Below are 27,049 nucleotides of genomic sequence, written 5' to 3'. Positions count from 1 at the left end.
GCTACTTTGCACGCACGTGTCTCTGAGCAGCAGATGAGAAATGAAATAAAGTAGGAAATATCTCACCATGGTTAGTTATTTGGTTTTGGTGTGGATTTTTCTGAAGCATATTGAGGTCCACACTGGAATTCTTCTTCATCTGAAATCAGAAATCTGTAATGTTGATACTCCACTCTGATCCTCACCTCTGATTGAGTCTTTCTGCTCTCTTGGGTCCCACTTCCACCAGACTTGTTCTTTGGCCTCTGGTCCCTTGAGCTTTGTATTTTTTTCCCTCCTTCTCATTTCTTTCTTGGTCTCTCTTTATTCTCTACCCAGTTTGGATCTCATGTGTAATCTCATAAATGGCGTGATCAGCAGGTTCAGCTGCCTGATACCGCTGCTCTCTGCAGCTTCCAATTTCTGACCATATTTAGTGCTTCAAACTCCTAATTGCTCTTCAGTCTTCCTGTGTCCTGAAATGTACTCCATATTGCTGCCAGAGAGCAGCCATGTGTGTGCCTGGCCGAGGGTTCTGGAGGCTGAAACCCAGATCTCATTCTGCTGGCAAGAAGGGCTGTGTCTGCCCAGAGGGGACACCATCCTCTAATCGACACAAAGATACCACGTGGGCTCTCAGAGGACCTGGCTGCCCAAGCAACCTTTCTAAAATATCTGATTATTTTATTCCTCTGCATAATACTCTTCCTGGGTTCCACTGGTTAAAGCCCAAGCTCCTTAGCCTGGATTGCAGACACTCTGTGACCAAGTCTGAACTGTCTCACCAGCCATTTTTTTTTTTTTTTAAGAAGATGTTGGGAGTAGGAGTTTATTAATTAATTAATTTATTTTTGCTGTGTTGGGTCTTCATTTCTGTGTGAGGGCTTTCTCTAGTTGTGGCAAGCGGGGGCCACTCTTCATCACGGTGCATGGGCCTCTCACTATCATGGCCTCTCTTGTTGCGGAGCACAGGCTCCAGACGCGCAGGCTCAGTAGTTATGGCTCACGGGCCTAGTTGCTCTGCGGCATGTGAGATCCCCCCAGACCAGGGCTCAAACCCGTGTCCCCTGCATTAGCAGGCAGATTCTCAACCGCTGCGCCACCAGGGAAGCCCTCACCAGCCTTTTGATGAGAGTTACCGTATGATTTATTACCCAAACTGGGACACTTATGAAAGGAAGGGGCACTATTATTAATTATGCCAGGACAATAAACCGAGACTCTGGGCACTTGTGTGTGACCCAGCATCCCACACCTTGGATTCTTAGGCTGTGGTGGAACCACACTGCTGGTGGTGTTCCATGGGCACCTGGTATTTACAAATCAAGAGGTTTTGACAGAGTTATTTTGACCACCCTGCTGTGAATCTGTGGACGTTTGACTTCTTTGTCTGATTAACTGTTAAAGGATTACATCAAAACATCCTCAAGGTCAAAATGTCAAGATTAAAATTGTCATAGCCTAAATGATGAGATTGGAGCATCTAAATGTTCTTCTATGTTTCTGGTTACTTGATCAGTGTACTTTCTCTCCTTAAAACTTCTATTCCCTCTTTCCCATTTTCCTGCCTTTCTCTGGTTTACTTCCACTTACCGTTTAAGACATCTTGAACATTGTTCAAGATCATCTGCTCCAGTGGGCTTTCCCGATGCATCTTGGCTGGGCTCAGTGCTGGTCACCTTGTTCCCACAGCACCCACTACAAACCTGTTTCATTGTACCTGAAAAAAGTGTGTCAGAGTCGTCTGTCAGGCCTGCCTTGCCCACAGAATATAAGGTCCTTAAGGCAAGAACGCTGTCTTTTTAATCTTTGCATCCTCAGTGCCTAGCACAGGGCTTGACAAATAATAGAATCTCTGTAAATATTTGTTGACATGGACTAATTCGAATTCTTTATTGTGATACAAAGTTAAATATGCTTGCCCTTTATCTCCTGGAGAAGTTCTTAGGATACTAGCGAAGGTTTATACATACTTGGAGCTTTCATGAGGTTGGCCTTTGGCATGTTGGAGTTGTAGAGATTATTGTTAGATTAATTTTCATATGATAGAAACATATAAGAGGAAGACACATACCCATAATATTAACACATGTTGTGCCAAGAGTGTGAACAGTGGTGTATCAAACTTCAGCTTGCCATGCCACAGCCGAAATTCTTCTGAGAGTGTTGGCAGAGTAATTCCTGTTTAATGCAATGAAGCTCCATGAAGCCCGGTAAATAATAGTACTCCATTCTGTTCAATAGTAGTACCCTGTGTTCTAAACTCTCGGGTTTAGGTATTTTGATTAAAGGTGTCAATGTTGTCTCAATTTTAAGTATTTGTTCTATAAGTCTAATGTATTCTTTTTCCATCTCTCTAGAATGTTTCAGATGTTTAAAGAATGGTTTTGGTTGGAAAGATTCTGGCTTCCTCCAACAATAAAGTGGTCAGATCTTGAAGATCATGATGGACTCGTCTTTGTGAAACCCTCTCATTTATGTATGACCATTCCATATGCTTTTGGCTTGATAATTATCAGACATTTTTTTGAAAAGTAAGTAGTGTTTGTATGTCTTTCCTCCCCATTCCCCTTCTTTGCCCCACCTCTAGAATAAAGAATTTTGGTAAGATTCTTAAAGAATGTGTTGTTCGGAGGTCACCACTAATGGGCTACAGATTCTTAGGGGAGTTCATGAAATTAAATGCACACTAAATATTATCTAGACTGAACAAATAAAAATTAGAAACACAATCTCCTCAAGTACATTAGTTTTACAATGAAGAAAATTGAGATCAAGAGAGGTTAAGGATCACAGAGCTTATTAGTGTCAATGACGGTACAAGAACTCAGCTCATGTTCCATGTACCATGTTGTCTGACAATGGATATGCATCCCCATGTCTTTGTTGGCAGTATTAGGAGAGTATGACTAGGGGATGCATTATCATTTGGGGATGCATTATCATTTTTGAATGCCTATAAAATAGCAAAAATGGCTCATTAAAGACCAAACTTAATATTGCTTTATAGTATAGTTTACTTTAAAGGTTTATTGAAAGTTTTAATAGCAGACCTTCATTCCAAGGTATAAGGAAATCAAAGAAAAATATCAATTTGCTTTCTCAGAAAAAGTAAACTTCTTTTCTTTTTCTTAATTTAATTTAAATAGATATTACCTCCAACCTTCTATTAAAACTGTACTAGTGTTATGATAACTGAAGATAAATGTTCATCTATAATCTCTGTAGTTGTCTCTATTTCAAAAAACTGTTATTAGCACATTAATTTTTTTGGAGCAAAAACAATATTCAAATGTCAAGACTTGGATAAACTTAAGACAAAATCTGATAAAGATCATTTTGTCCAAGACTAACTGTAATGCAGATCATATGTTCATAACCGTTTGCAGGGTCCTTATCTCAAGAGTTAGTTTGACCAACTCTGTTTCATGGATTGTCCAAAAGGTTTTTGTACAAATAACAGCTTCACTTGGGCCAACAATGTGCTATTGCTATTGGGAGGAAAAGAAAGCCCCTCAATACCACTAAGCTCTAGCTGAGAACATTTGAAAATGTTCTTCCTTTTTGACAGTTAATTTTACTTTTACTCACATGTTTGGATTTGTCAAAGAATGCCTAAATAAAGTAGCATTGTGCCACTGCACTTCCAAATTAGCAAATTACTCTGCTGTCCTGAAATACTTGCTTTTCCTGCAGAGTGTCTGGTGATCTTTGAACTTGTCATCCAGGTCCTCTACTTATTTGCACTGCAGATTTCCTACTTTTTGGTGGACAGATCCATTTTTAACATTTTGATCAGACAGTGAACTAGAAAAATTTTTGTTTGCCAAAGCAGCATAGTTGTGGAGGACCAACTTGTTATGCCCTGGTCTTGGCCTCTCCAACAATTATCAGGAAGGAATCCAATCTTCTTTTAATTCGTAGGACCATTCTTGCTTCTTCTCAAGGGGTTAAGTATAGTCTTTTGTAACTCCTTATAACTTTAACTACCAATTACTCACCCTTAGTTTTTTCCATCCCATGACACTACAGAAAACTATGTGTTGCTCCACTAATCTCATATCTCTCTTTTTTTTCATATTTCTTTTAATGCAATAGAAGGAAGGAAAATTTAACATGGGAGCAAGATCATGCTTTTTGAAGTATAAGTTTATATTTTTTCAGGGCTTCTATATCTTTTGCCTTAGACTAAACCACTTAGATCATAAATAAAATATTACTTACACCTTGCATTTGAATAGAAACTTATATTTTAAGAGGTACAGAAAATCATAAGTGGTGTGATCTCAGTCAAGAAAATGAGAGGTAAGTGAGATGGCCAAGGTCACATGGTTAGTATGTCGGGAGTAGATCTGGGACTTTAATCCCCATGGTATGACACCAGGTTCAGGGTTGCTGGGTTTTTATTTTCCCCTGTACCAGTACTTCTTGGACTTTCACAATGAAATACTCCTGGTGGCAAAAGAGAGTAAATTAATATCCTTTGGGAGTATAGAAGACATGGCTTAAGGGAATGATAGCAAATGTGAACTTTTCTTAACTATCAAAAATTCGTATAAATTTGACACAGTGTTTCAGCATATCCTATGGTATATGTATCACAAGAAAGCTTCCTTCTTTTGTCCTGGACTGTGTTTGTGTTACACCTCCTCATTCTAGGAAGTGACCAGGAGTTGTGATTTGGCTGGCTTATTTTTATCTTTTAGTACTAACCAGGAGCCATTTAAGATGAGGAAGTAAGGGCCCTTCCCAGAAAGGAGTAGAGAGACAGATGGATAAAGAACAAACAAGTAGATCATTTGAAAGTGACTGACATTTGCTTTGTATTTAGAATTTCCTTTCCTTACAAGTTTTACCTTATGTTTTAATTTTTTTGGTGGGGAGGGGTCTAGAATAACAATTTTTAACTAGTATATCCAGACTCTTCTATACACTCTTTTTTGTGTCTGAAGTATGATTTAGAGAGGATCTAAGCTACTCAAATTTAAGCACTTGTGGAATAAGCACATTATCTCAGAGTAAATTATGGTCCTGGAAGAGTCCAAGGCAGGGATGGGGGTGGTAAAATCAGAAGGTAATCTTTTTGCTTTTACTTAATGGTACAATGAATAGATACCCCACCTCTACCATTTCCACTGAGCAACATGAGGGCATGATGGGATTCTTTAAAGAAGGGTAGGTGTAGCAGTTTACAGGAGTTGAAAAAGGATTGTTGCTAACCGTCTTCAATTGAAACAGTCTCAAAATAGTACATTGGACTTAAATGTTATCTGAGACTTGCATTACTTCAGATATTTTGTTCTCTCATATAAAACCCTCTAATTAAATCTGGTCAAAGAGCCTTTCAAACCTTAAGAAATGGGAATCAATCTTAATGGCAATAGGCTATTGTTTCTGCTTAGGAGAAGTTTGTGGTACGAGGGCCGCGGGCCTTTCACTGCTGTGGCCTCTCCCGTTGCCGAGCACAGGCTCCGGATGCGCAGGCTCAGCGGCTATGGCCCACGGGCGCAGCTGCTCCGCGGCACGTGGGATCCTCCCAGACCGTGGCATGAACCCGCGTCCCCTGCATAGGCAGGCGGACTCTCAACCACTGCGCCACCAGGGAAGCCCTCACATGCTTAATATCTGCCTAGGCCTGCCTTCTTTTTTATTCTACAAAACAATATTGGAAAAAAAAATATGTGGGGGGTAGTGCTCTGGGATTCCTTGGCTTTTGGCTCACAGGTAACTGATGTAGTGCTAAAGAAAGAGCGGGCTATGTGGGTGTCTGAATGAGGCCATCTGAGGGCTCAGTTCTGCTGTAGTAGCAAACCTGAGACTCATTTCCTGGTAATTAATCTAACTTTGAACCATTTACATGGGAGCAGAAGTTCACGTTCTCTTTTCTTCCTCTTGGACTTTTCCCTTCTATTCTATATCAATAAAATGAAAGTTCAGGAAATTTCATCTTAGTCTAAGGTCCTTCTAGAGCTAAGATCTGTCATTTCCCTCTTCTTTTCAGTTCAGTTTATCAAATACTTATTGTGCTTCTTTATTCTCTCCTTTTTCAAAACAGGTTTTTAATTAAGTACCTATTCATATTTATTTACACTTAACATAACATGAATTGATTGATTTTCTAGATTTTTTTGAAATGAAAGGATAATGCTAAAGTAGAAAACTGTACTTATATACTTCCTCTGTTCTACTGAAAATGTTATTCTGTCCTTGAAGCCTGGACATGTTAACAAACAGGACCATTATTTCTCTTTTTTCTTTCTTTCTTTCTTTCTTTCTTTCTTTCCTTCTTTCTTTCTTTTTCTTTCTTTCTTTCTTTCTTTCTTTCTTTCTTTCTTTCTTTCTTTCTTTTTTCCTTTCTTCTTTATTGGAGTATAATTGCTTTACAATGGTGTGCTAGTTTCTGCTTTATAACAAAGTGAATGAGTTATACATGTACATATGTTCCCATATCTCTTCCCTCTTGCGTCTCCCTCCCTCCCACCCTCCTTATCCCCCCCCTCTAGGTGGTCACAAAGCACCGAGCTGATCTCCCTGTGCTATGCGGCTGCTTCCCACTAGCTATCTATTTTACATTTGGTAGTGTGTATATGTCCATGCCACTCTCTTACTTTGTCACAGCTTACCCTTCCCCCTCCCCATATCTTCAAGTCCATTCTCTAGTAGGTCTGTGTCTTTACTCCTGTCTTACCCCTAGGTTCTTCATGACATTTATTTTTAATTCCATATATATGTGTTAGCATATGGTATTTGTCTTTCTCTTTCTGACTTACTTCACTCTATATGACAGACTCTAGGTCCATCCACCTCATTACAAATAGCTTAATTTCGTTTCTTTTTATGGCTGAGTAATATTCCATTGTATATATGTGCCACATCTTCTTTATCCATTCATCCGCTAATGGACACTTAGGTTGTTTCCATGTCCTGGCTATTGTAAATAGAGCTGCAATGAACATTTTGGTACATGACCTTTTTTGAATTATGGTTTTCTCAGGGTATATGCCCAGTAGTACGATTGCTGGGTCATATTGTAGTTCTATTTGTAGTTTTTTAAGGAACCTCCATACTGTTCTCCATAGTGGCTATACCAATTCACATTCCCACCATCAGTGTAAGAGTGTTCCCTTTTCTCCACACCCTCTCCAGCATTTATTGTTTCTAGATTTTTTGATGATGGCCATTCTGACTGGTGTGAGATGATATCTCATTGTAGTTTTTATCTGCATTTCTCTAATGATTAATAATGTTGAGCATTCTTTCATGTGTTTGTTGGCATTCTGTATATCTTCTTTGGAGAAATGTCTATTTAGGTCTTCTGCCCATTTTTGGATTGGGTTGTTTGTTTTTTTGTTATTGAGCTGCATGAGCTGCTTGTAAATTTTGGAGATTAATCCTTTGTCAGTTGCTTCATTTGCAAATATTTTCTCCCATTCTGAGGGTTCTGTTTTGGTCTTGTTTATGGTTTCCGTTGCTGTGCAAAAGCTTTGAAGTTTCATTAGGTCCCATTTGTTTATTTTTGTTTTCATTTACATTTCTCTGGGAGGTGGGTCAAAAAGGATCTTGCTGTGTTTTATGTCATAGAGTGTTCTGCCTATGTTTTCCTCTAAGAGTTTGATAGTGTCTGGCCTTACATTTAGGTCTTTAAACCATTTTGAGTTTATTTTTGTGTATGGTGTTAGGGAGTGATCTAATCTCATACTTTTACATGTACCTGTCCAGTTTTCCCAGCACCACTTATTTATTTTTATTTTTTTTAATTTTAATTTATTTATTTATTTATTTTTCGCTGTGTTGGGTCTTCGTTTCTGTGCGAGGGCTTTCTCTAGTTGTGGCGAGTGGGGGCCACTCTTCATCATGGTGTGCGGGCCTCTCACTGTCGTGGCCTCTCTTGTTGCGGAGCACAAGCTCCAGACTTGCAGGCTCAGTAGTGTGGCTCATGGGCCTAGTTGCTCTGCAGCATGTGGGACCTTCCCAGACCAGGGCTTGAACCCGTGTCCCCTGCATTGGCAGGCAGATTCTCAACCACTGCACCACCAGGGAAGCCCACAGCACCACTTATTGAAGAGGCTGTTCTTTTTCCACTGTACATTCCTGCCTCCTTTATCGAACATAAGGTGACCATATGTGCATGGGTTTATCTCTGGACTTTCTATCCTGTTCTATTGATCTATATTTCTGTTTTTGTGCCAGTACCATACTATCTTGATTACTGTAGCTTTGTAGTGTAGTCTGAAGTCAGGGAGCCTGATTCCTCCAGATCCATTTTTCGTTCTCAAGATTGCTTTGGCTATTTGGGGTCTTTTGTGTTTCCATACAAATTGTGAAATTTTCTTTTCTAGTTCTGTGAAAAATGCCAGTGGTAGTTTGATAGGGATTGCATTGAATCTGTAGATTGCTTTGGGTAGTAGAGTCATTTTCACAATGTTGATTCTTCCAATCGAAGAACATGGTATATCTTTCCATCTATTTGTATCATCTTTAATTTCTTTCATCAGTGTCTTATAATTTTCTGCATACAGGTCTTTTGTCTCCTTAGGTAGGTTTATTCCTAGATATTTTATTCTTTTTGCTGCAATGGTAAATGGGAGTGTTTTCTTGATTTCACTTTCAGATTTTTCATCATTAGTGTATAGGAATGCCAGAGATTTCTGTGCATTAATTTTGTATCCTGCTACTTTACCAAATTCATTGCTTAGCTCTAGTATTTTCTGGTAGCATCTTTAGGATTCTCTATGTATAGTATCATGTCATCTGCAAAAAGTGACAGCTTTACTTCTTATTTTCGAATTTGGATTCCTTTTATTTCCTTTTCTTCTCTGATTGCTGTGGCTAAAACTTCCAAAACTATGTTGAATACGAGTGGTGAGAGTGGGCAACCTTGTCTTGTTCCTTTTCTTAGTGGAAATGCTTTCAGTTTTTCACCATTGAGCACGATTTTGGCTGTGGGTTTGTCATATATGGCCTTTATTCTGTTGAGGAAAGTTCCCTCTATGCCTACTTTCTGCAGGGTTTTTTTTTATCATAAATGGGTGTTGAATTTTCTCAGAAGTTTTCTCTGTATCTATTGAGATGACCATACGGTTTTTGCCCTTCAATTTGTTAGTATGGTGTATCACGTTGATTGATTTGCATATATTGAAGAATCCTTGCATTCCAGGAATAAACCCCACTTGATCATGGTGTATGATCCTTTGAATGTGCTGTTGGATTCTGTTTGCTAGTATTTTGTTGAGGATTTTTGCATCTATGTTTATCAGTGATATTGGTCTGTAGTTTTCTTTCTTTGTGACATCCTTGTCTGGTTTTGGTATCAAGGTGATGGTGGCCTCATAGAATGAGTTTGGGAGTGTTCCTCCCTCTGCTATATTTGGAAGAGTTTGAGAAGGATAGGTGTTAGCTCTTCTCTAAATGTTTGATAGAATTTGCCTGTAAAGCCATCTGGTCCTGGGCTTTTGTGTGTTGGAAGATTTTTAATCACAGTTTCAATTTCATTGCTTGTGATCGTTCTGTTCATATTTTCTATTTCTTCCTGATTTAGTCTTGGCAGGTTGTGCTTTTCTAAGAATTTGTTCATTTCTTCCAGGTTGTCCATTTTATTGGCATAGAGTTGCTTGTAGTAATCTCTCATGATCCTTTGTATTTCTGCAGTGTCAGTTGTTATTTCTCGTTTTTCATTTCGAATTCTATTGATTTGAGTCTTCTCCCTTTTTTTCTTGATGAGTCTGGCTAATGGTTTATCAATTTTGTTTATCTTCTCAAAGAACAAGCTTTTAGTTTTATGGATCTTTGCTATAGTTTCCTTCATTTCTTTTTCATTTATTTCTGATCTGATTTTTATGATTTCTTTCCTTCTGCCAACTTTGGGATTTTTTTTCTTCTTTCTCTAATTGCTTTAGGTGCAAGATTAGGTTTTTTATTCAAGATGTTTCCTGTTTCTTAAAGTAGGATTGTATTGCTATAAACTTCCCTCTTAGAACTGCTTTTGCTGCATCCCATAGGTTTTGGGTCGTCGTGTCTCCATTGTCATTTGTTTGTAGGTATTTTTTTATTTCCTCTTTGATTTCTTCAGTGATCACTTCGTTATTAAGTAGTGTATTGTTTAGCCTCCATGTGTTTGTATTTTTTACAGATCTTTTCCTGTAATTGATATCTAGTCTCATAGTGTTGTGGTCAGAAAAGATACTTGATACAATTTCAATTTTCTTAAATTTACCAAGGCTTGATTTGTGACCCAAGATATGATCTATCCTGGAGAATGTTCCATGAGCACTTGAGAAAAATGTGTATTCTGTTGTTTTTGGATGGAATGTCCTATAAATATCAATTAAGTCCATCTTGTTTAATGTATCATTTAAAGCTTGTGTTTCTTTATTTATTTTCATTTTGAATGATGTGTCAATTGGTGAAAGTGGGGTGTTAAAGTCCCCTACTATGAGTGTGTTACTGTTGATTTCCCCATTTATGGCTGTTAGTATTTGCCTTATGTATTGAGGTGCTACTATGTTAGGTGCATAAATATTTACAATTGTTATATCTTCTACTTGGATTGATTCCTTGATCATTATGTAGCGTCCTTCGTTGTCTCTTCTAATAGTCTTTATTTTAAAGTCTATTTTGTCTGATATGAGAATTGCTACTCCAGCTTTCTTTTGGTTTCCATTTGCATGGAATATCTTTTTCCATCCCCTCACTTTCAGTCTGTATGTGTCTCTAGGTCTGAAGTGGGTCTCTTGTAGACAGCATATATATGGGTCTTGTTTTTGTATCCATTCACCCAGTCTGTGTCTTTTGGTGGGAGCATTTAATCCATTTACATTTAAGGTAATTATCGATATGTATGTTCCTATTCCCATTTTCTTAATTGTTTTGGGTTCGTTATTGTAGGTCGTTTCCTTCTCTTGTGTTTCTTGCCTAGAGAAGGTCCTTTAACATTTGCTGTAAAGCTGGTTTGGTGGTGCTGAACTCTCTCAGCTTTTGCTTGTCTGTAAAGGTTTTAATTTCTCCATCAAATCTAGATGACATCCTTGCTGGGTAGAGTAATCTTGGTTGCAGGTTTTTCTCCTTCATCACTTTAAATATATCCTGCCAGTCCCTTCTAGCTTGCAGAGTTTCTGCTGAAAGTTCAGCTGTTAACATTATGGGGATTCCCTTGTGTGTTATTTGTTGTTTTTCCCTTGCTGCTTTTAATATGTTTTCTTTGTATTTAATTTTTGACAATTTGATTAATATGTATCTTGGCGTGTTTCTCCTTGGATTTATCCTGTATGGGAGTCTCTGTGCTTCCTGGACTTGATTAACTATTTCCTTTCCCATATTAGGGAAGTTTTCAGCTATAATCTCTTCAAATATTTTCTCAGTCCCTTTCTTTTTCTCTTCTTCTTCTGGAACCCCTATAATTCGAATGTTGGTGCATTTAATGTTGTCCCAGAGGTCTCTGAGACTGTCCTTAGTTCTTTTCATTCTTTTTTCTTTATTCTGCTCTGCAGTAGTTATTTCCACTATTTTATCTTCCAGGTCACTTATCCGTTCTTCTGCCTCAGTTGTTCTGCTATTGATCCCTTCTAGAGTATTTATTTTATTTTATTTATTTATTTATTTTTCTGCAGTATACGGGCCTTTCACTGCTGTGGCCTCTCCCTTTGCGGAGCACAGGCTCCAGACGCGCAGGCTCAGCAGCCATGGTTCACAGGCCCAGCCAGTCCGTGGCATGTGGGATCCTCCCAGACTGGGGCACGAACCCGCGCCCCCTGCATCGGCAGGCAGACTCCCAACCACTGCACCACCAGGGAAGCCTGATCTAGAGTGTTTTTAATTTCATTTATTGTGTTGTTCATCGTTGCTTGTATCTTTAGTTCTTCTAGATCCTTGTTAAATGTTTCTTGCATTTTCTCTATTCTATTTCCAAGATTTTGGATCATCTTTACTATCATTATTCTGAATTCTTTTTCAGGTAGACTACCTATTTCCTCTTCATTTGTTAGGTCTGGTGGGTTTTTATCTTGCTCCTTCATCTGCTGAGTGTTTTTCTGTCTTCTCATTTTGCTTATCTTACTGTGTTTGGGGTCTCCTTTTTGCAGGCTGCAGGTTCATAGTTCCCGTTGTTTTCGGTGTCTGTCCCCAGTGGCTAAAGGTGGTTCAGTGGGCTGTGTAGGCTTCCTGGTGGAGGGGACTAGTGCCTGTATTCTGGTGGATGAGGCTGGATCTTGTCTTTCTGGTGGGCAGGTCCACCTCTGGTGGTATGTTTTGGGGTGTCTGTGGACTTATTATGATTTTAGGCAGCCTCTCTGCTAATGGGTGGGGTTGTGTTCCTTCTTGCTAGTTGTTTGGCATAGGATGTCCAGCACTGTAGCTTGCTGGTCGTTGAGTGAAGCTGGGTGCTGGTGTTGAGATGGAGATCTCTGGGAGTTCTTTGCCGTTTGATATTATGTGGAGCTGGGAGGTCTCTTGTGGACCAGTGTCCTGAAGTTGGCTCTCCCACCTCAGAGGCACAGCACTGACTCCTGGCTGCAGCACCGAGAGTGTTTCATCCACATGGCTCTCTTGTCTTCGAACCTGCTAGGCACTGGTTCGGCCCGGACCTGCTGGGATCAGATGAGACCGCATAATTTGCGCCGTACCTGCCAAGGAACAAGTCTTCTTTAAATTAATGCTTTGACTGTAGATATGATCCTCATATCCGCAAATATGCTAAGGATATGTATTTTTATCCATTGTGTATACTTATCCACCCTTTATCTCTCACATGACTCTCTAGAGGGGAATGTTATACTTCGTCTGGCTTTGAGATTGGTTGTATTCCCTTACTGAATAAATCTTCTTTTCTTAATCCTGCTTTGCTTTTTTATTTTTGGTAATTTCTTCATTTCTAATATTTGAGGAGATAACATTGAGTGAGTGTGATTGAAAACCCTGCCATATTAAACCATTTTGTGTTTGCATTATTCTACTAGTAAAGACAGTGAGTGTTTTCTCCAATAAAAATTTTTAACTAGTAGGTTAGATAAATGACCCAATTCTGTTATTTATCCAAAATCCTGTCATATATGTTTTTTGAGTCTTTGTTAGTTTTAAGATCATCTAAGTTTTTGTTTTATTTGGAACTTTTATGCAGAGGGGGAATTAATCATATTCCTTGAACCACAGCATGTCTTTGGTCTGTATTAGATCTCTTTTGATTGATTGACTGATTTGAATTAACTTTTTCATTAACTACCTTTTATTCTCATTTCCTAGTCCTGTTGCCATTCTTGCTGTAGGTATTTGATGGCTTTTTGTTTGTATAACCCAGTCAAACATGAGTATGAACATAAAGTACATGTATTGTTAGTTGACATAAATGGTATAGTAAGAAGACCTTCTTCCATATCTTCTTTTTTTTTTTAATACAGCACTGTGCTTTATGATCTATCCACATTGCTCTGTGTACATATGGTGCATAATAAGTTTGTTTTTTATGTCTCTGAAATGTATAGGTCATTTTCAGGAGAACTTAGGCCATCTGGAAGTTGGATTGGCTTATATATTTTATCAGAGTATTTTAGGAAAATTTTTTTATTTTTATTTTTTTATTTTTGGCCATGCAGTGTGGCATGTGGGATCTTCGTTCCCTGATCAGGGATCGAACCCATGCCCCATGCATTGGGAGTGTGGAGTCTCAACCACTGGACCGCCAGGGAAGTCCCTAGGAAAACTGTTATTCAACTCCGTGGTTATAAACAATGAATTTAAGGGTTAATGATCATTCATAACTAAAATTTCCAGCATTTAATTAAACACAGAAACTTTTAAGTAAGTACTAGAAAAGCCTGACCCGGCAGACAATGGAGCCTTTGTTAGAAATGAAGGGAGAATAGGGACATACCATGCTTTTAAAAAATCATCTTTACTGAGGTATGATTTACATACAAGAAAGTTCATCCAAAATTTGACACATTTTGACAAAAGTATACAGTCATGTAACTATCTCCACGATTATGATATAGGAGATTTCCATTGGCTGAAAACACCCCGGTACCCTATTCAGTTAATCCTCTTCCTACTTACTATCTCCTCGCAATCACTAAAATGCTTTCTGTCAGTATAATTTTGCCTTTTCTAAGATTTCCTATAGATGGAATCATATAGATTATAGTCTTTTGTGTCTGATTTCTTTCACTTAGCATAATGCTTTTGAGATTTTTTTCATGTCATTATATGTATCAATGATTCCTTGTCATTTCTGAGTAGTCTCAACATATTGATATATTGCAATTTATTATCCTTTAATTAGTTGATGGAAATTTGGATTCTTTACAGTTTTTGGCTATAATGAATAAAACTTCTCTGAATATTTGAATAGAAGAATTTGGGCATATGCTTTTATTTCTCTTGTTAAATTGCTAAAATGTTCTTCAAAAGACATTGTTAATGTATGTGTATCTATACAATAGATTATTTGGCAATAAAAAGGACTGAACTCCAAATGCGTCCAAATACATTGATGTATCTCAAAAACATTAAACTCAATGAAAGAAGCCAGGCACAAGCAACCACATATTGTATGATTCCATTATGTTAAATATCCACAAAAGGTGCAGCTATAAAGACAGAAAGTAGATTAGTGACTGCCTGTGGCATGATTAACAGGAAAGAGGGATTAAAGTAAATATGTACGAGGTATTATAGTGGGATGATGAAAATGTTCTAAAGCTGACTCATGGTGATAATGTACAGCTTGGTAAATTTAATAAAAAAGAAAAAAATCACTGAGTAGTATACTTGAAAATGGTGAATTATATGATTTGTAAAAATGCATTAATTGTTATTTTTAAAAGATGTCAGTAAAATTAAAAGATAAGACAGACTAGGAGAAAATGTGAACAAAACATATATCTGATGAGGGACTTAAATTCAGAATATATAACTCAATAATATATTAAATTCAGAATATGTAACTCAATAATAAACAAATAACTTGATTTTTTTAATGGGCAGAATATTTGAGCAGAAACCTCACCAAAGGAGATATACAAATAGCAAGTAAACACATAAAATGATGTTCAACATCATTAGTCATTAGCAAAATGCAAATTAAAACCACTACACACTGAAAGTTAACAAAAATGTCAGAGTAAAGGCCTCTGAAAATTTTCTCCTTCCTAAAATCAGAAAACTAGCAAAAATTGTCAAGATCAACTTTTCAAAATTTAGAATTAGCCAAAGACTTGCAGCAATCTGGAGAGTGTTATTTAAGAAAAATAGCTGACTGTTGGAAAGAACAGCAAGCTTTGTGGCATTTTAACTTGCCCTATTTCTGTCCTTACCTTTCTTCCTCTGTGATAGTCTTGAAAAACCAACAGCCCACAATTTCAGTGGAAACCAGCAGCCTGGCAGCCGTTGAAGGAAGCAGAACAGAGTTGGAGCTCCTTCAAAGCATCATTCCCAGAGAGCTGTCATTATCTGACCTGTCTGGTGGTTCCCTGGAAGGGCATTACTCACAAGCTGTCTTTGTTTGCCTTTTTCCTTGGGGAGAAGAAGGGTGCTTGTCTAAAACAATTAAATGCAGTTGATTAACTTTGGAACTACCTGAGGTAATGGATAGCAGTTGGGGCAAAGAATAAACTAACAGCTTTTCTTTTTAAAGGATAAGCTGGGAAATGATATGTCCATAGGGGGTTTTGAAAAGCCCTGATTTATTCTTGGAAATTAGAAGACCACTTGAATTTGTAGAGCTTTGGGCATGCCCAGGGCCATCCACATGCTCAGGTAAGACCTTAGTAGACCTTAAGTTCTCACCTCTGGATGACCTTGAGGCTCTGTGCAAACAGGAAGTGAAGGCTAAGGCAGAGTTGCCCACTATCTTAGTGTTGAAGGTGTGCCCTGAAACATACACAGAGCCCCTTAGTAAACACTAGAAGACTTATTGGTTCCAGGCATTTAAGGAAATCTCTGTCTAATCATTAGGAGACCACTAAGCTAACCTAATAGATACTTTAGTGCCCACACATGACAAAGAATACAGACTTTACAGATCAGTTCAAAAATGTAAACAAACAAATGGACAACAACAAACTCTGAGTATGGGGATAATCTGATTTCCAGAGTTGTCACATTATATTATTAAACTTGTCCACTTTTCAACAAAAAATTATAAGACATGCAAAGAAACAAGAAAGTATGGCCCATACACAGGAAAAAAACAGCAATCAATAGAGTGTCCCTTACAAAGCCTAGATGTTGGACTTCTTATTAGACAAGACTTTAAGTCAGCTATTTTAAATATGTTCAGAGAACTAGAGAAAACCATGCTTAAAAACTAAGGAAAGAATGAGAACAATGTGTCACTAAATTAAGAATATCAATAAAGAGATAAAAATTATAAAAAGAAATCAAATAGAAATTGGGACTTGAAAAGTACAATAACTTATATTAAAAATTCACTGGAGGGCCTTAACAGCATATTTGAGCAGGCAAAAGAAATTCACTGGAGGGCCTTAACAGCATATTTGAGCAGGCAAAAGAAAAAGTCAGCAGTCCGAGGGAAAAAAAAAATGTAGAAAAACAAAGAGCCTCAGAGACCTGTGGGACACCATCAAGCACAGCAACATATGCATAACAGGAACTCCAGAAGAAGAGGAGAAAATGAACAGGATAGAAAATATTTGAAGAAATAATTGGCTAAAAATTTCCCCAAATTTGATGACAAACATTAATCTATATATCCAAGAAGCTAACCAAATTCCAAGTAGGATGAACTTAGAGAGATCCATATCTAGATACATCATAAGCAAAATGTTGAAAGACAAAGAAAGAATCTTGAAAGCAGCAAGAAAGGAGCATCTCATCACATAAAAGGGATCCTCAGTAAGATTGAATTGATTTCTTATCAGCAACCATGGAAGCCAAAGGCAATGGGAGGACAAATAAAAAGAAAGAAAAAACTGTCAACCAAGCACAACTATCCTTAAAATGAAAGAGAAATTAAGACATTCCCAGATAAACAAAACCTGGAAGAATTTGTTGCTAAGCAGACCTACCCTATGAGAAATACTAAAGGGAGTCCTACAGGCTGAAATTAGAGGACACAGACATTAACTTGAATCCACATGAAGAAATAAAGAACACCAGTAAAGTTACCTACATAAGAAATAAAAAGAAAATATAAATGCATTTTTTGCTTGTAACATGTTTTTCTCCTATCTGATTTAAAAGGCAACTGCATAAAATAGTAATCATAAATGTATGTTGATGTGAACACAATTTATAAATATATAATTTATATGACAGTAACAGCACAGAGAGGGGAGATCATGGAGTTTTTGTATAGTGCTAAAATTATTTGGCTATTAATCTGAGCTAGGAGGTTATAAATTAAGATGTTAATTGTAATCCCTAGATGAACCACTAAGAAGGTAATTTTTAAAAACAGTAAAAAAAAAAAAGAAAATTTAAAAAGTATGCCAGAATATCTATTTAATACAGAACAAGATAGTAATAGAAGAAATGAGAAACAAAAAGGCATAAGCTATACAGAAAATAAATAGCAAAATGGCAGATATAAATGCTGTCTTATCAGTAATTAAATGTAATTTACATTAAATGTAAATGAATTAAATACTCCAACTAAAAGGCATAGATAGGAGGACTTGATAGAAATATATGATCCAGCTATATGGTTTCTACAAGAGAAACACTTTAGGTTCAAAGAAATAAATAGGTTGAAAGTAAAAGAATGAGAAAATATATACCATGCAAGCAGTAACCAAAAGAGAGCTGGAGTGGCTATACTAATACCAGACAATTTAACAGCCTTTAAATTGTTATTAGAGACAAAGGACATTTTATACTATAACAGGGTAAATCTATCAAGAAGATATAACATTTATAAATATATATGTAACTGGCAACATAGTCCCAAAAACGTGAAGCAAAAACAAACAGAATTGAAGGGAGAAATCGACAATTCAACAATAACAGTTGTAGACTTCAGTACCCCATTTTCAATAATGCATAGAACAACTAGGCAGAAAATCAACAAGAAAATAGAAGACTTGATTAACATTATAAACAAACTAGACCTAACAGACATCTGTAGAGCACACCACCAATAATAGCAGAATACACATTCTTCTTGTGTGCACAAGGAACATTCTCCAGAATAGACCACGTGTAAGCCATAAAACAAATCTCAATACATGTGAGAGGATTGAAATCATACAAAGCATGTTTTCTGATCACAATGGAGTGAAATTAGAAGTCCATAACAGAAGGAAATTGAGAAATAAGCAAATATGTGGAAATTAAACAGCATACTTCTAAATAACCAATGGGTCAAAGGAGAAATCACACGGTAAATTAGCAAATAGTTTGAGATGAATGAAAAAGAAAGCACCATACGAAAACTTATGAGATTCAGCAAAAGCAGTGCTTAGAGGGACATTCATAGCTGTAAACACCTATATTTAAAAAGAAGAAAGATCTCAAATCAATACCTTCTACCTTAAAAAACAAGGGAAAAAAGCAAACTAAATTTATAATAAGCAGAAGTTAGGAAATAATAAAAACTAGAATGTAAAAATCAATAAAAACCACCACACATGCAGTAGAATTGCTAAAATTAAAAAGACTGGCAATACCATCTACTGGCAGAGATATGGAATAACTGGAACTCTGGCACCTTATTGATAGGAATGTAAAATAGCGCAGACACTTTGGAAAACATTGGACCAGTTTCTTATAAAGTTAAACGTATACTTGCCATACAACCCATCAATCCCATTCCTAGATATTTACCCAAGAGTCATGCCATTTTTCATAAGTTAGAACTTCAAATAGGGACATAATAATTTCTTGAAGATAGTATCACCAAAGAAAACCTTAATAACAAAACTATTATTAATTTTAATCCCTGGTAGTCTTAAAAATGAAACTCTAAGTAAAATGGCTTATCTCAGTTCCTGGATCTTGCATATAAATATATTTGGGTTTACATAAAATGGATTTTAGAACTGTGCAAGTACAGTTGACCCTTGAACAACAAGGGTTTGAACTGCAGGCTCCATGTATAAGCAGAATTTTTACAATAGTAAGTACTACAGTACTAGATCTACAGTTGGTTGAATCCATGGATGTGGAACCTCAGATATGGAGGAACCACTTACACGGGGGCTGACTATAAGCTATACAAGGAGGATTTTCAACTGTGCTGCTGAGGGCTGGCACCCCTAACCCCCATGTTGTTAAAGAGTCAACTATATTTTATTTTTTTAAGTTATTGCGTGTATAAAAGTTCTCAAATTTTGCTCTCTTTGAGTTTCTGTAAGGCAGATATTGGCTTTAGATAGCCCAATGACTGATCTTTCATTTGGAATCTAAAATTGCCTTGAGTTTTCTGGTGACATTGTGAATTCATTCTCAGATTTTGAACTTACTTTTGTTCATATTTTTGTAGGTTTATTGCTTCACCTCTAGCAAAAACAATTGGCATTAAAGAGGAAGTTAGAAAGAAGATTACACCAAATACTGTTTTAGAGAATTTTTTCAAACATTCCACAAGGAAACCATCTCAAGTAAGTACAGATTCTTCGTTTTTGGATTTTAAAATCTCCTTTCTTAATGTTTCAATCATCTGTGGTTTACCTTATCTGTGCAAAAAATCTGTTTCAGTTGAGCAGCAAATGACTTGAATCATTTGATTTTTTTTTCTTTATTGATAAGTTATGCAGCATTCTCAGCATAATATAAAATGACAAATAAATATTATAATATAAAACTATAAACATTGCTAATGTTGAATGCTAACCATCAATGCCATAATTTGGGTGTACATGTCAAAATTTAGTTTTTAATGGTAGCATATATACAAATATACTAATGAAAAAAGATCATTGTTAAGGCAGAGTTGCCCATATCTGACACTTTTGATAATTGTGACACCATCAATATACACTACACGCACTATGAAAGTGTCTATTGGGTGGCTTTCCTGAGCAGGACACTTTACTTTATCCAAGGCCTCGAAATACTCAGAAATATACTGTGCCCACTCCCCAGAGATAGAACAGTTAGGAGAGTCACAAATCTCTTCTCAATATGAGATGTACTTGATGAAATGTTATGGTGCGCTGCATGTTTACGCCACAGAAAATGGCTTTAACCTAAAAGTTATATTTAAAAATAATAGTGTCTAAGCAAGTCTAGTTATACCCCCATATTTAAATGAGAGATGAAATAAAAACTTCTCCAAAAGTGGCGCACCCTCTATGATGAATACAGACATCTCTCACCAGTAATTTAAAAGTCAAAAGTATGTGCTAACACAATTTTAGGATAGATAGATTTTTAAGGTCCTGAACTTGTCTGCTGAATTCACTTGCTTTTCCTATGAGCCTTTCTATCACTGGTCTGGTGGGCTCCCTGCACAAAGAAGCCATGTTGAGGTCTGACTACATAGCACCAGGCATCATGTTCAGAATTGTTCACAGCTAGCCAGCACTGTCTCTAACTTGTTCTGCCCTCAACTTCTGTATGTGCCTTTTTTTCTAAAATGAGGACAATCTGACAAACCATCTCCACGTGTTCTTCATTTCCTTGTGCTCTAAAAGACTGCAGTCATTCATCTAAATACTGTTGTTACCACTGGTGATAATAATGCCTAAGCATCATTTCATGTTTTTCAGACAGGAAATTATTTAGCTGTGTTTATGAAAAGTTAGGACTCTTTCAGAGAGTCCTTATTATCCTTCTCTGTTTCTCTCTGAGAATAACGAAAAGTTAGGACTCTTTCAGAGAGTCCTTATTATCCTTCTCTGTTTCTCTCTGAGAATAACTAACCTTGGTAATACCTTGCATAAAACATGAAAAACAGTGGTAGCTATCAGTTACTTGCTGTGCTTGCTGTACAGCTTTTTAGGATATTTTAAAAAATGTAGAAAATTCGGCTCTTATCAAATTTCTCTGCTATGGAGAGAAATTAGCCATGTGACAGTTAAAGAAAAACTAAGAAAAACTGAAAGAGATTTAGAGATTAGGTCATCTTTCTTCTTTATGATCGAGATGAGGAAACTAAGGTCAACAGAGGAAATGACCTGTCCTAGGTCATGCAGCTAATCAGTGGCTAAATCCCCAGCTGGACCCTGGCCCATGGCTCCCTGTCGAGTGCTGTTTCTGCTATGCCCAAATGATGTCTTTATCTGTGAATAGAATGTTAAAAATATATTTCAGAGTCTGGAGCTGTGTGTGTAAGTATTTGTTCTAACTCAATTGACAGTACACCATGGCTTAGTGTAGATATAATTTGGACATTTGCATCAAGTAAAAGAAATGTTATATATCAACTTCAAGTGTTAGAAAGCTTCCTCTACTAAACCATGAAGATGAAGGGACATAATTAAAACACCTAATTTATATTGCTCATAGATTACAAAATCAAGGCAGTATTTGTATAACAGATCAAGATGACAAGTTGGCCAGTAAAATGCCCATAGAATAAAAGTACTAGAACTTAGGAAGATAGAAGAATATAGTAGAGGAATGCAAAGCACCTGCCTTAATAGTGATTTCAGATGTGGAAACAAAATAATATCACAATACCTCCACACATTAACTTGGCCAGTGTCATACAGGTAGCATTTTTGCTTAATTTATAGCTGAAGTAAGACAAGTTGCTGGGAGGACTAAAAAAAATTTTTGTGCTGATTCAAGGGATGGGTGGGTATTCCGAACCTGTAATCTCAAGGCACTGCAGTGGTAATACAGGTATCTAACACCTGACTTTATTAAAAGAAACTGCGGACACAAATCTGAGGATGCTTCTTCAGCTGCAATAGACTGTACCAATAAAAACAAAAACATTTCAGTATATACAGTATCAATTCTGGACTGGTTAGCACAGAAGGGTATAACATGGTATTGATGAGGTCCAAAATGCTGTACACATGAACCTCCATTGGGAGTTGTTTTGTTTTTTTCATTTAAAAAAATTTTTTAGCTGTGCCATGCGGCACGTGGGATCTTAGTTCCCTGAACAGGGATCAAACCCACACCCCCTGCATTGGAAGCGTGGAGTCCCTGGACTGCCAGGGAAGCCTCTCTATTGAGAGTTTTGATCTGCGATTTCGCACACTTCTTTTGTGACTGTGTATGTGCAGCTATGTGTCCACTGTTTTTATATGTGCGTGTCTCGCTCTGTGTGTATCTCAATGACAACTTCAAGATGTACTGAGAGAGAACCATGATAGCATACCAATATCTCTGGCCAGCAGATCAATTTTCCTGCTGTTGGTAAAATGAAGGAACAGCAGAACTTATTAACTAGCCCATTTCCTCAGCAAAATCATGTTGAGAACTGCTGCAGAACAAATGAGTGTGTAGTTCTGTAAGATGTCTAAAGAAAATGTGGTGCCATAAGGCTGACATAAAGCAGGTATTGTGGTCCACGGGGCATTCCAGTTTGCTAGCTTGTCTCAACCACAGATTCAAACATTTTTAGGGCAAACAGCTCTCTAGTCCAGTTTATTTTATGGGTGAGAGTCAAAGAATTCGAGTGGCTCCTCCACAGTCCCAGAGGGTTGGTTTTTGCATCAAGTAGCCAGGCCTCATAGCCCCATTTGGTGCTCTTCCTTCAGGCCACACTACTTCTCCCTGAGGTTCTGCTTGAGAGCCTTTCCCTTCTACAGACACACACACTATCGTGTCAGGCTAAAAACATGGATTGTGAGAAAAGACTGTGTGTGGAGGTGAGCAAATTAACCACTCTGAGCCTCAGTTTCCCCTTCTGTGAGCTGAGCATGTTAACAGCACTTACCTCACAGCGCTCTCAATTCAGAGTTTGAATTGAGTACTTAGAATAGTGCCCAGCACACAGTCAAGGTCAGCTGTTGTTATTTGTAGTCTGTGCCTATCATATAGACTTCTCCAGGAGCGTTCTCAAATATGTCTTCCCAACTTAAATTATCCCAAGAGAATGTCATTTGTTTCCTATTTATGCTTGTTTGTATTTCCATAACATCTTACACAATTTTCTGTACATAGTAGGTGTTCAATAAAATGTTTGTTTCATGTATCATTAACAAAATACTACTAAAGACTTTTGTTTGCAAGATGATTTCTATCCCAATAAAATTGTAGGTCTATGAGGCCAGTATTGCCAAGACTTTCAACCAGATTCATCTGTGCTCCAAATCAGAAAAAAAAAAAATGCTTCAGATCATGTTTGATCACTGTCTTCTAGAAGCATTTATTCAGCAGATATCTGTAGAAATGATGGGATAATAAAATTGGATTGTTCTCAGATCTGGGAAAATTCCAGTGTGAGGACAGGGACTTTGCTCATTGCTGAACACCGTCTCTACCTCTGCTCACTCCTGGCACTTCATTCTTTACACCTGCAAGAGGGAGACTTCAAAATGCAAACATTCTGTAACCTACAGATAAATTCCAGGCAAGGCCCTCCTTGCTGTGGCCTTAGCCACATCTTTCCTCCTCACCTCTCTGTATGTTTCCACCCTGCAAGGCCTCTATCTGTTCCTCAAGTGCCCCCAACTCCCCCATGTTCTCATCTCCAGACAACCTTACATGCTGCCAGGACACTCCTTCTTCATCCTCTCCTTCTTGGGGCATTTTTCAGGGTTCAGCATAAGTGTAACTTCCAGGAACTGCCTATGTAAAGTTAGGTCCCATGGTACCCTTATCCTCCCCTATCTCAGCACTCATGATATTTTATTAGAATCCTTTGTTGCATTTTCTGACTTCCTCGCCAGACAGACTTTACCCTGTGAAGGGGAGGCCCATACTGGTCTTTTTCATTTAGATCTCCAATAGAAAGCAGAATGCCTGCAGGAAGTAGACACCAATAAATAGTTGCCAATTCAGTCTTGTCAAAAACACAAAAACAAACCAAAACAACAACAACAAAAAACAGCAGGTGAACCCTTGGCCTACAAAATAATAGGTATTAGAGAGGATAATTTACAAGGAAACAGAGTATAATGTGGGCTATATCTTAGTTTTGTTTTGTTTTGCTTTCTTTCTCTAGATTAAGTAATAGGCTAGCAGTTCAGTAGGTATGTAGTTGCAATTAGTCCTTTGCCTGTCTTCAGCACGAGAGCTTCTTTAGGAATTTTATCTACTGTTGTCCTGTGCGCCTGAACAATTATGTAAACTATACACAATAACATAGCAGAAGCTCCACGACTGATCACAGACAGCTGGGTGTGCAGCCAACTGGCCCATGGTCAGGCTTTGTTTGACCTTCACCAATCTTGGTCCATGATTGGTTTAAATTTACTTTAAACTTAAACATTTAAATTTAAACATTAAAATTTAAAGTAAATTCAACATTAAAAAAAAAAAACCTAGCGATTTCACATCAGATTTCTGGGACTGCACTTTCACTCTGGGAGCCATCAGTCAGAGCTGGGTCGCCACTGTCCCTTTGGGATGGGCCATGTGCTTTCCTGTTGGCTGCATCCATATGGCTCCTGCTTATTTCCTCAAAACTGAGGCTGAGGGACAATTTTATTTTTCTCCTACTAAAGTTAGGAGTAAGCTGAAATATTTCTTGTACTCAACATAGGAAAACGAAAGATCAAGAAGACTGATGTCTCAAAAAATATTACAGAGCTTATTTCCTTGTGGAAGTGGAAAGTACTGTAGGTTTAACATATAAAGCATGTCTGTGTTGAAAGAATAAAACTTAAAATCCCACCATGAAGCAGACCTGGTCCTCTCAATCATTTTGGGTTCTTGTTTGGCCCTGGGAGAACTTCAAATCTGTGACCTTTGAGCTAATCCATCATCCATATTGTTTTCAATTTTAAATCATAACCTACAACTTCTGCCTTCCAGAGGAGAAGCAATCATCATTATTATAGTCAGCAATCCTTAATCCTTTTTTACAATTGGAATTATTTCAGATTAGTTTGAAATAGGCTGTACATCTGATTAAATGTGAAAGTTTTGGATCTGGTAGAAAGATTGTGTGAAATAACAGAAAAGACAGGAGCCTAAGTTCTTGTTTTCACTTTGCTACTGGTTTTAGGTCTTGGACAAGTTGTTAAAACCCTTGGAGTTCCATTTTTTTCATAAGAAAAAATGAAGAGATTGGGTTTGATTGACATCTTAAACTACACTACTCTACCTGGAACCTAGGAGGCCCTAAATAAAATTGGCTGAATGAGTGAGCCACATATTAACTTGAATATACGGGTTGCTACCAACTTACAGAGAATTGGTCTTTCTTAACAACTCAGAGTTCTGGGAACTAACATTCTCTCTGTTTTGAGGTGTGTGTGTGTGTGTGATTCCATGAGCAAAAGAGGTAAATGCACTGGCTCAAGGTCTAATGCAGAACTCTCTCCTCTCCAGTGCACAAGCACTTGTAACCCAATCTCACTGTCTCTTGACTGCCTGCCACCCTGACTCTACTCTTAAGCACTCATTCATTTGTTTCATCCCCTTTCAGACTGATATTTATGGACTGGCAAAAAAGTGTAACTTGACAGAGCGCCAGGTTGAAAGATGGTTTAGGAGTCGGCGGAATCAAGATAGGCCTTGCAGGATGAAGAAATTCCAAGAAGCTTGGTAAGGACAGTTAAAGCTTTTGAAATGGTACAGTTTTATATGGAGCAGAATAGTCATCTCAGAAGGAATCCTTAGGATGCAGCAGCAGAAGGGTTTGAACCCTCTCTGTCACTTACCATCAGGAGTTTGATGCTAGCCACTCATCCACCCCTTGTGCTTCACTTTCCTTCTCTATGAAACAAGGTAAGCTATGAACTCTCTTAGTTGAACAGGAGATGTTATGTACTTATCTTTAAAGTCCAGAAAAATCATAAAAATGTCTTAACCTGGTGTTTATCTTTTCTAGGGTATCAGTTGGCCCTAGCTCATCTGACTATCGCCTGTTTCTAATCACATTACTCTATCACATTATAAGAGCAGAGAATGTCTGAGAGGGTGCTGTCCTCCTCTCTCAACACTGATGGAGAGGACTTCTTTCTGTCTCACTTGGCTCTTACTCCACCCCTGCCTGTGGACTGGGCAGCCAGTTCCTCTGGGTTTCTGCCTGGTTTAGTAGGGGGTCAGGATGAGCTGGGCAACACATAGGGTTTTTGCAGAGCTGACTGCTTCAAATACGTTCTGAGTGCAGTGAGACTGTACCACACTTATTTTTGGCTTCATTACAACTCTGTTTTTTTTTCTCTTTGCAGAGTATTATAGTATCGATACTTTAGGTTACTCCCTTGGTGGCAAAAACTGACACCTGTGCCAAAAAGAGGGTCTAGGTCATTGCTCTTACTTTGTTCCTCTTCTTTACATCCAGACAATGCCTGTTAGTTGGGAATTTTTTTTTTTTTTTTTTTTTTGCAGTACGCGGGCCTCTCACTGCTGTGGCCTCTCCCACTGCAGAGCACAGGCTCCGGACGCGCAGGCTCAGCGGCCATGGCTCACGGGCCTAGACGCTCCGCGGCATGTGGGATCTTCCCGGACCAGGGCACGAACCCGTGTCCCCTGCATCGGCAGGCGGACTCTCAACCACTGCGCCACCAGGGAAGCCCAGTTGGGAAATTTTGATGCCACATTCTACATGCCAATAGCATTCCTTCTTTTTGCCTGTTTCTTAAGGTCCTCACATTGCCTAGTGACTTTCACCAGATGTTTTTGTTTTGATGGTAAAATGGATAGGGAGATGGCATAAGACTCTCAAATAAAGAAACCAAGCCTGTGGAAGGCTAAACTTTAATGACTTTTTAAACTACCTATGCATTGCCGGGTACAGTCATCCTGCTGTGAAACTGGTGATGTTTAGAGGCACAGACCAAGTCTTCATGGTGTCTCGAGACTTTTTTCCTCATCAGCAGGCTTCCATTGCCTTTCCCTCAGTGGCTAGAGGTATATGACCTGGTTTGTTTTCCAACTGCTTCTCTCTGAGTTTTAGCTCTTGAGAGATTGGTTAATATTGTGTTTCTGCTATGTCTGCTTGGCCCAAGTGAATCTCTCTGGACCGTCACTACAAAACACTACAAACTGGAGCTGTTTTCACATTACATCTTCCTGTTTTTCTGCTATCATTCATTTATTCTTTCTTTCT

At 37.9% G+C, this 27,049-nt stretch overlaps 1 protein-coding gene across 1 annotated transcript in view; it reads left to right on the top strand.

The window, feature by feature from the left end:
• The first annotated feature begins 2,340 nt into the window (after positions 1 to 2,340).
• Positions 2,341 to 27,049, top strand: part of CERS3 (ceramide synthase 3) — a 98,467-nt gene continuing 73,758 nt past the window's right edge. Inside the window, exons 1-3 of the mRNA XM_029238507.1 lie at positions 2,341 to 2,513; positions 19,409 to 19,526; positions 25,421 to 25,539. Of these exons, the coding sequence (XP_029094340.1) occupies positions 2,341 to 2,513; positions 19,409 to 19,526; positions 25,421 to 25,539 (410 nt within the window). The remainder of the gene's footprint in view (positions 2,514 to 19,408; positions 19,527 to 25,420; positions 25,540 to 27,049) is intronic.

Source organism: Monodon monoceros, unplaced genomic scaffold (assembly GCF_005190385.1).
Source record: "Monodon monoceros isolate NGI ecotype Baffin Bay Population unplaced genomic scaffold, NGI_Narwhal_1 Super_Scaffold_21, whole genome shotgun sequence".
NCBI lineage: Eukaryota > Metazoa > Chordata > Mammalia > Artiodactyla > Monodontidae > Monodon > Monodon monoceros.
The sequence above is the reverse complement of the archived record's forward strand: the minus strand, read 5'-3'. Positions and strand labels throughout refer to the sequence as shown.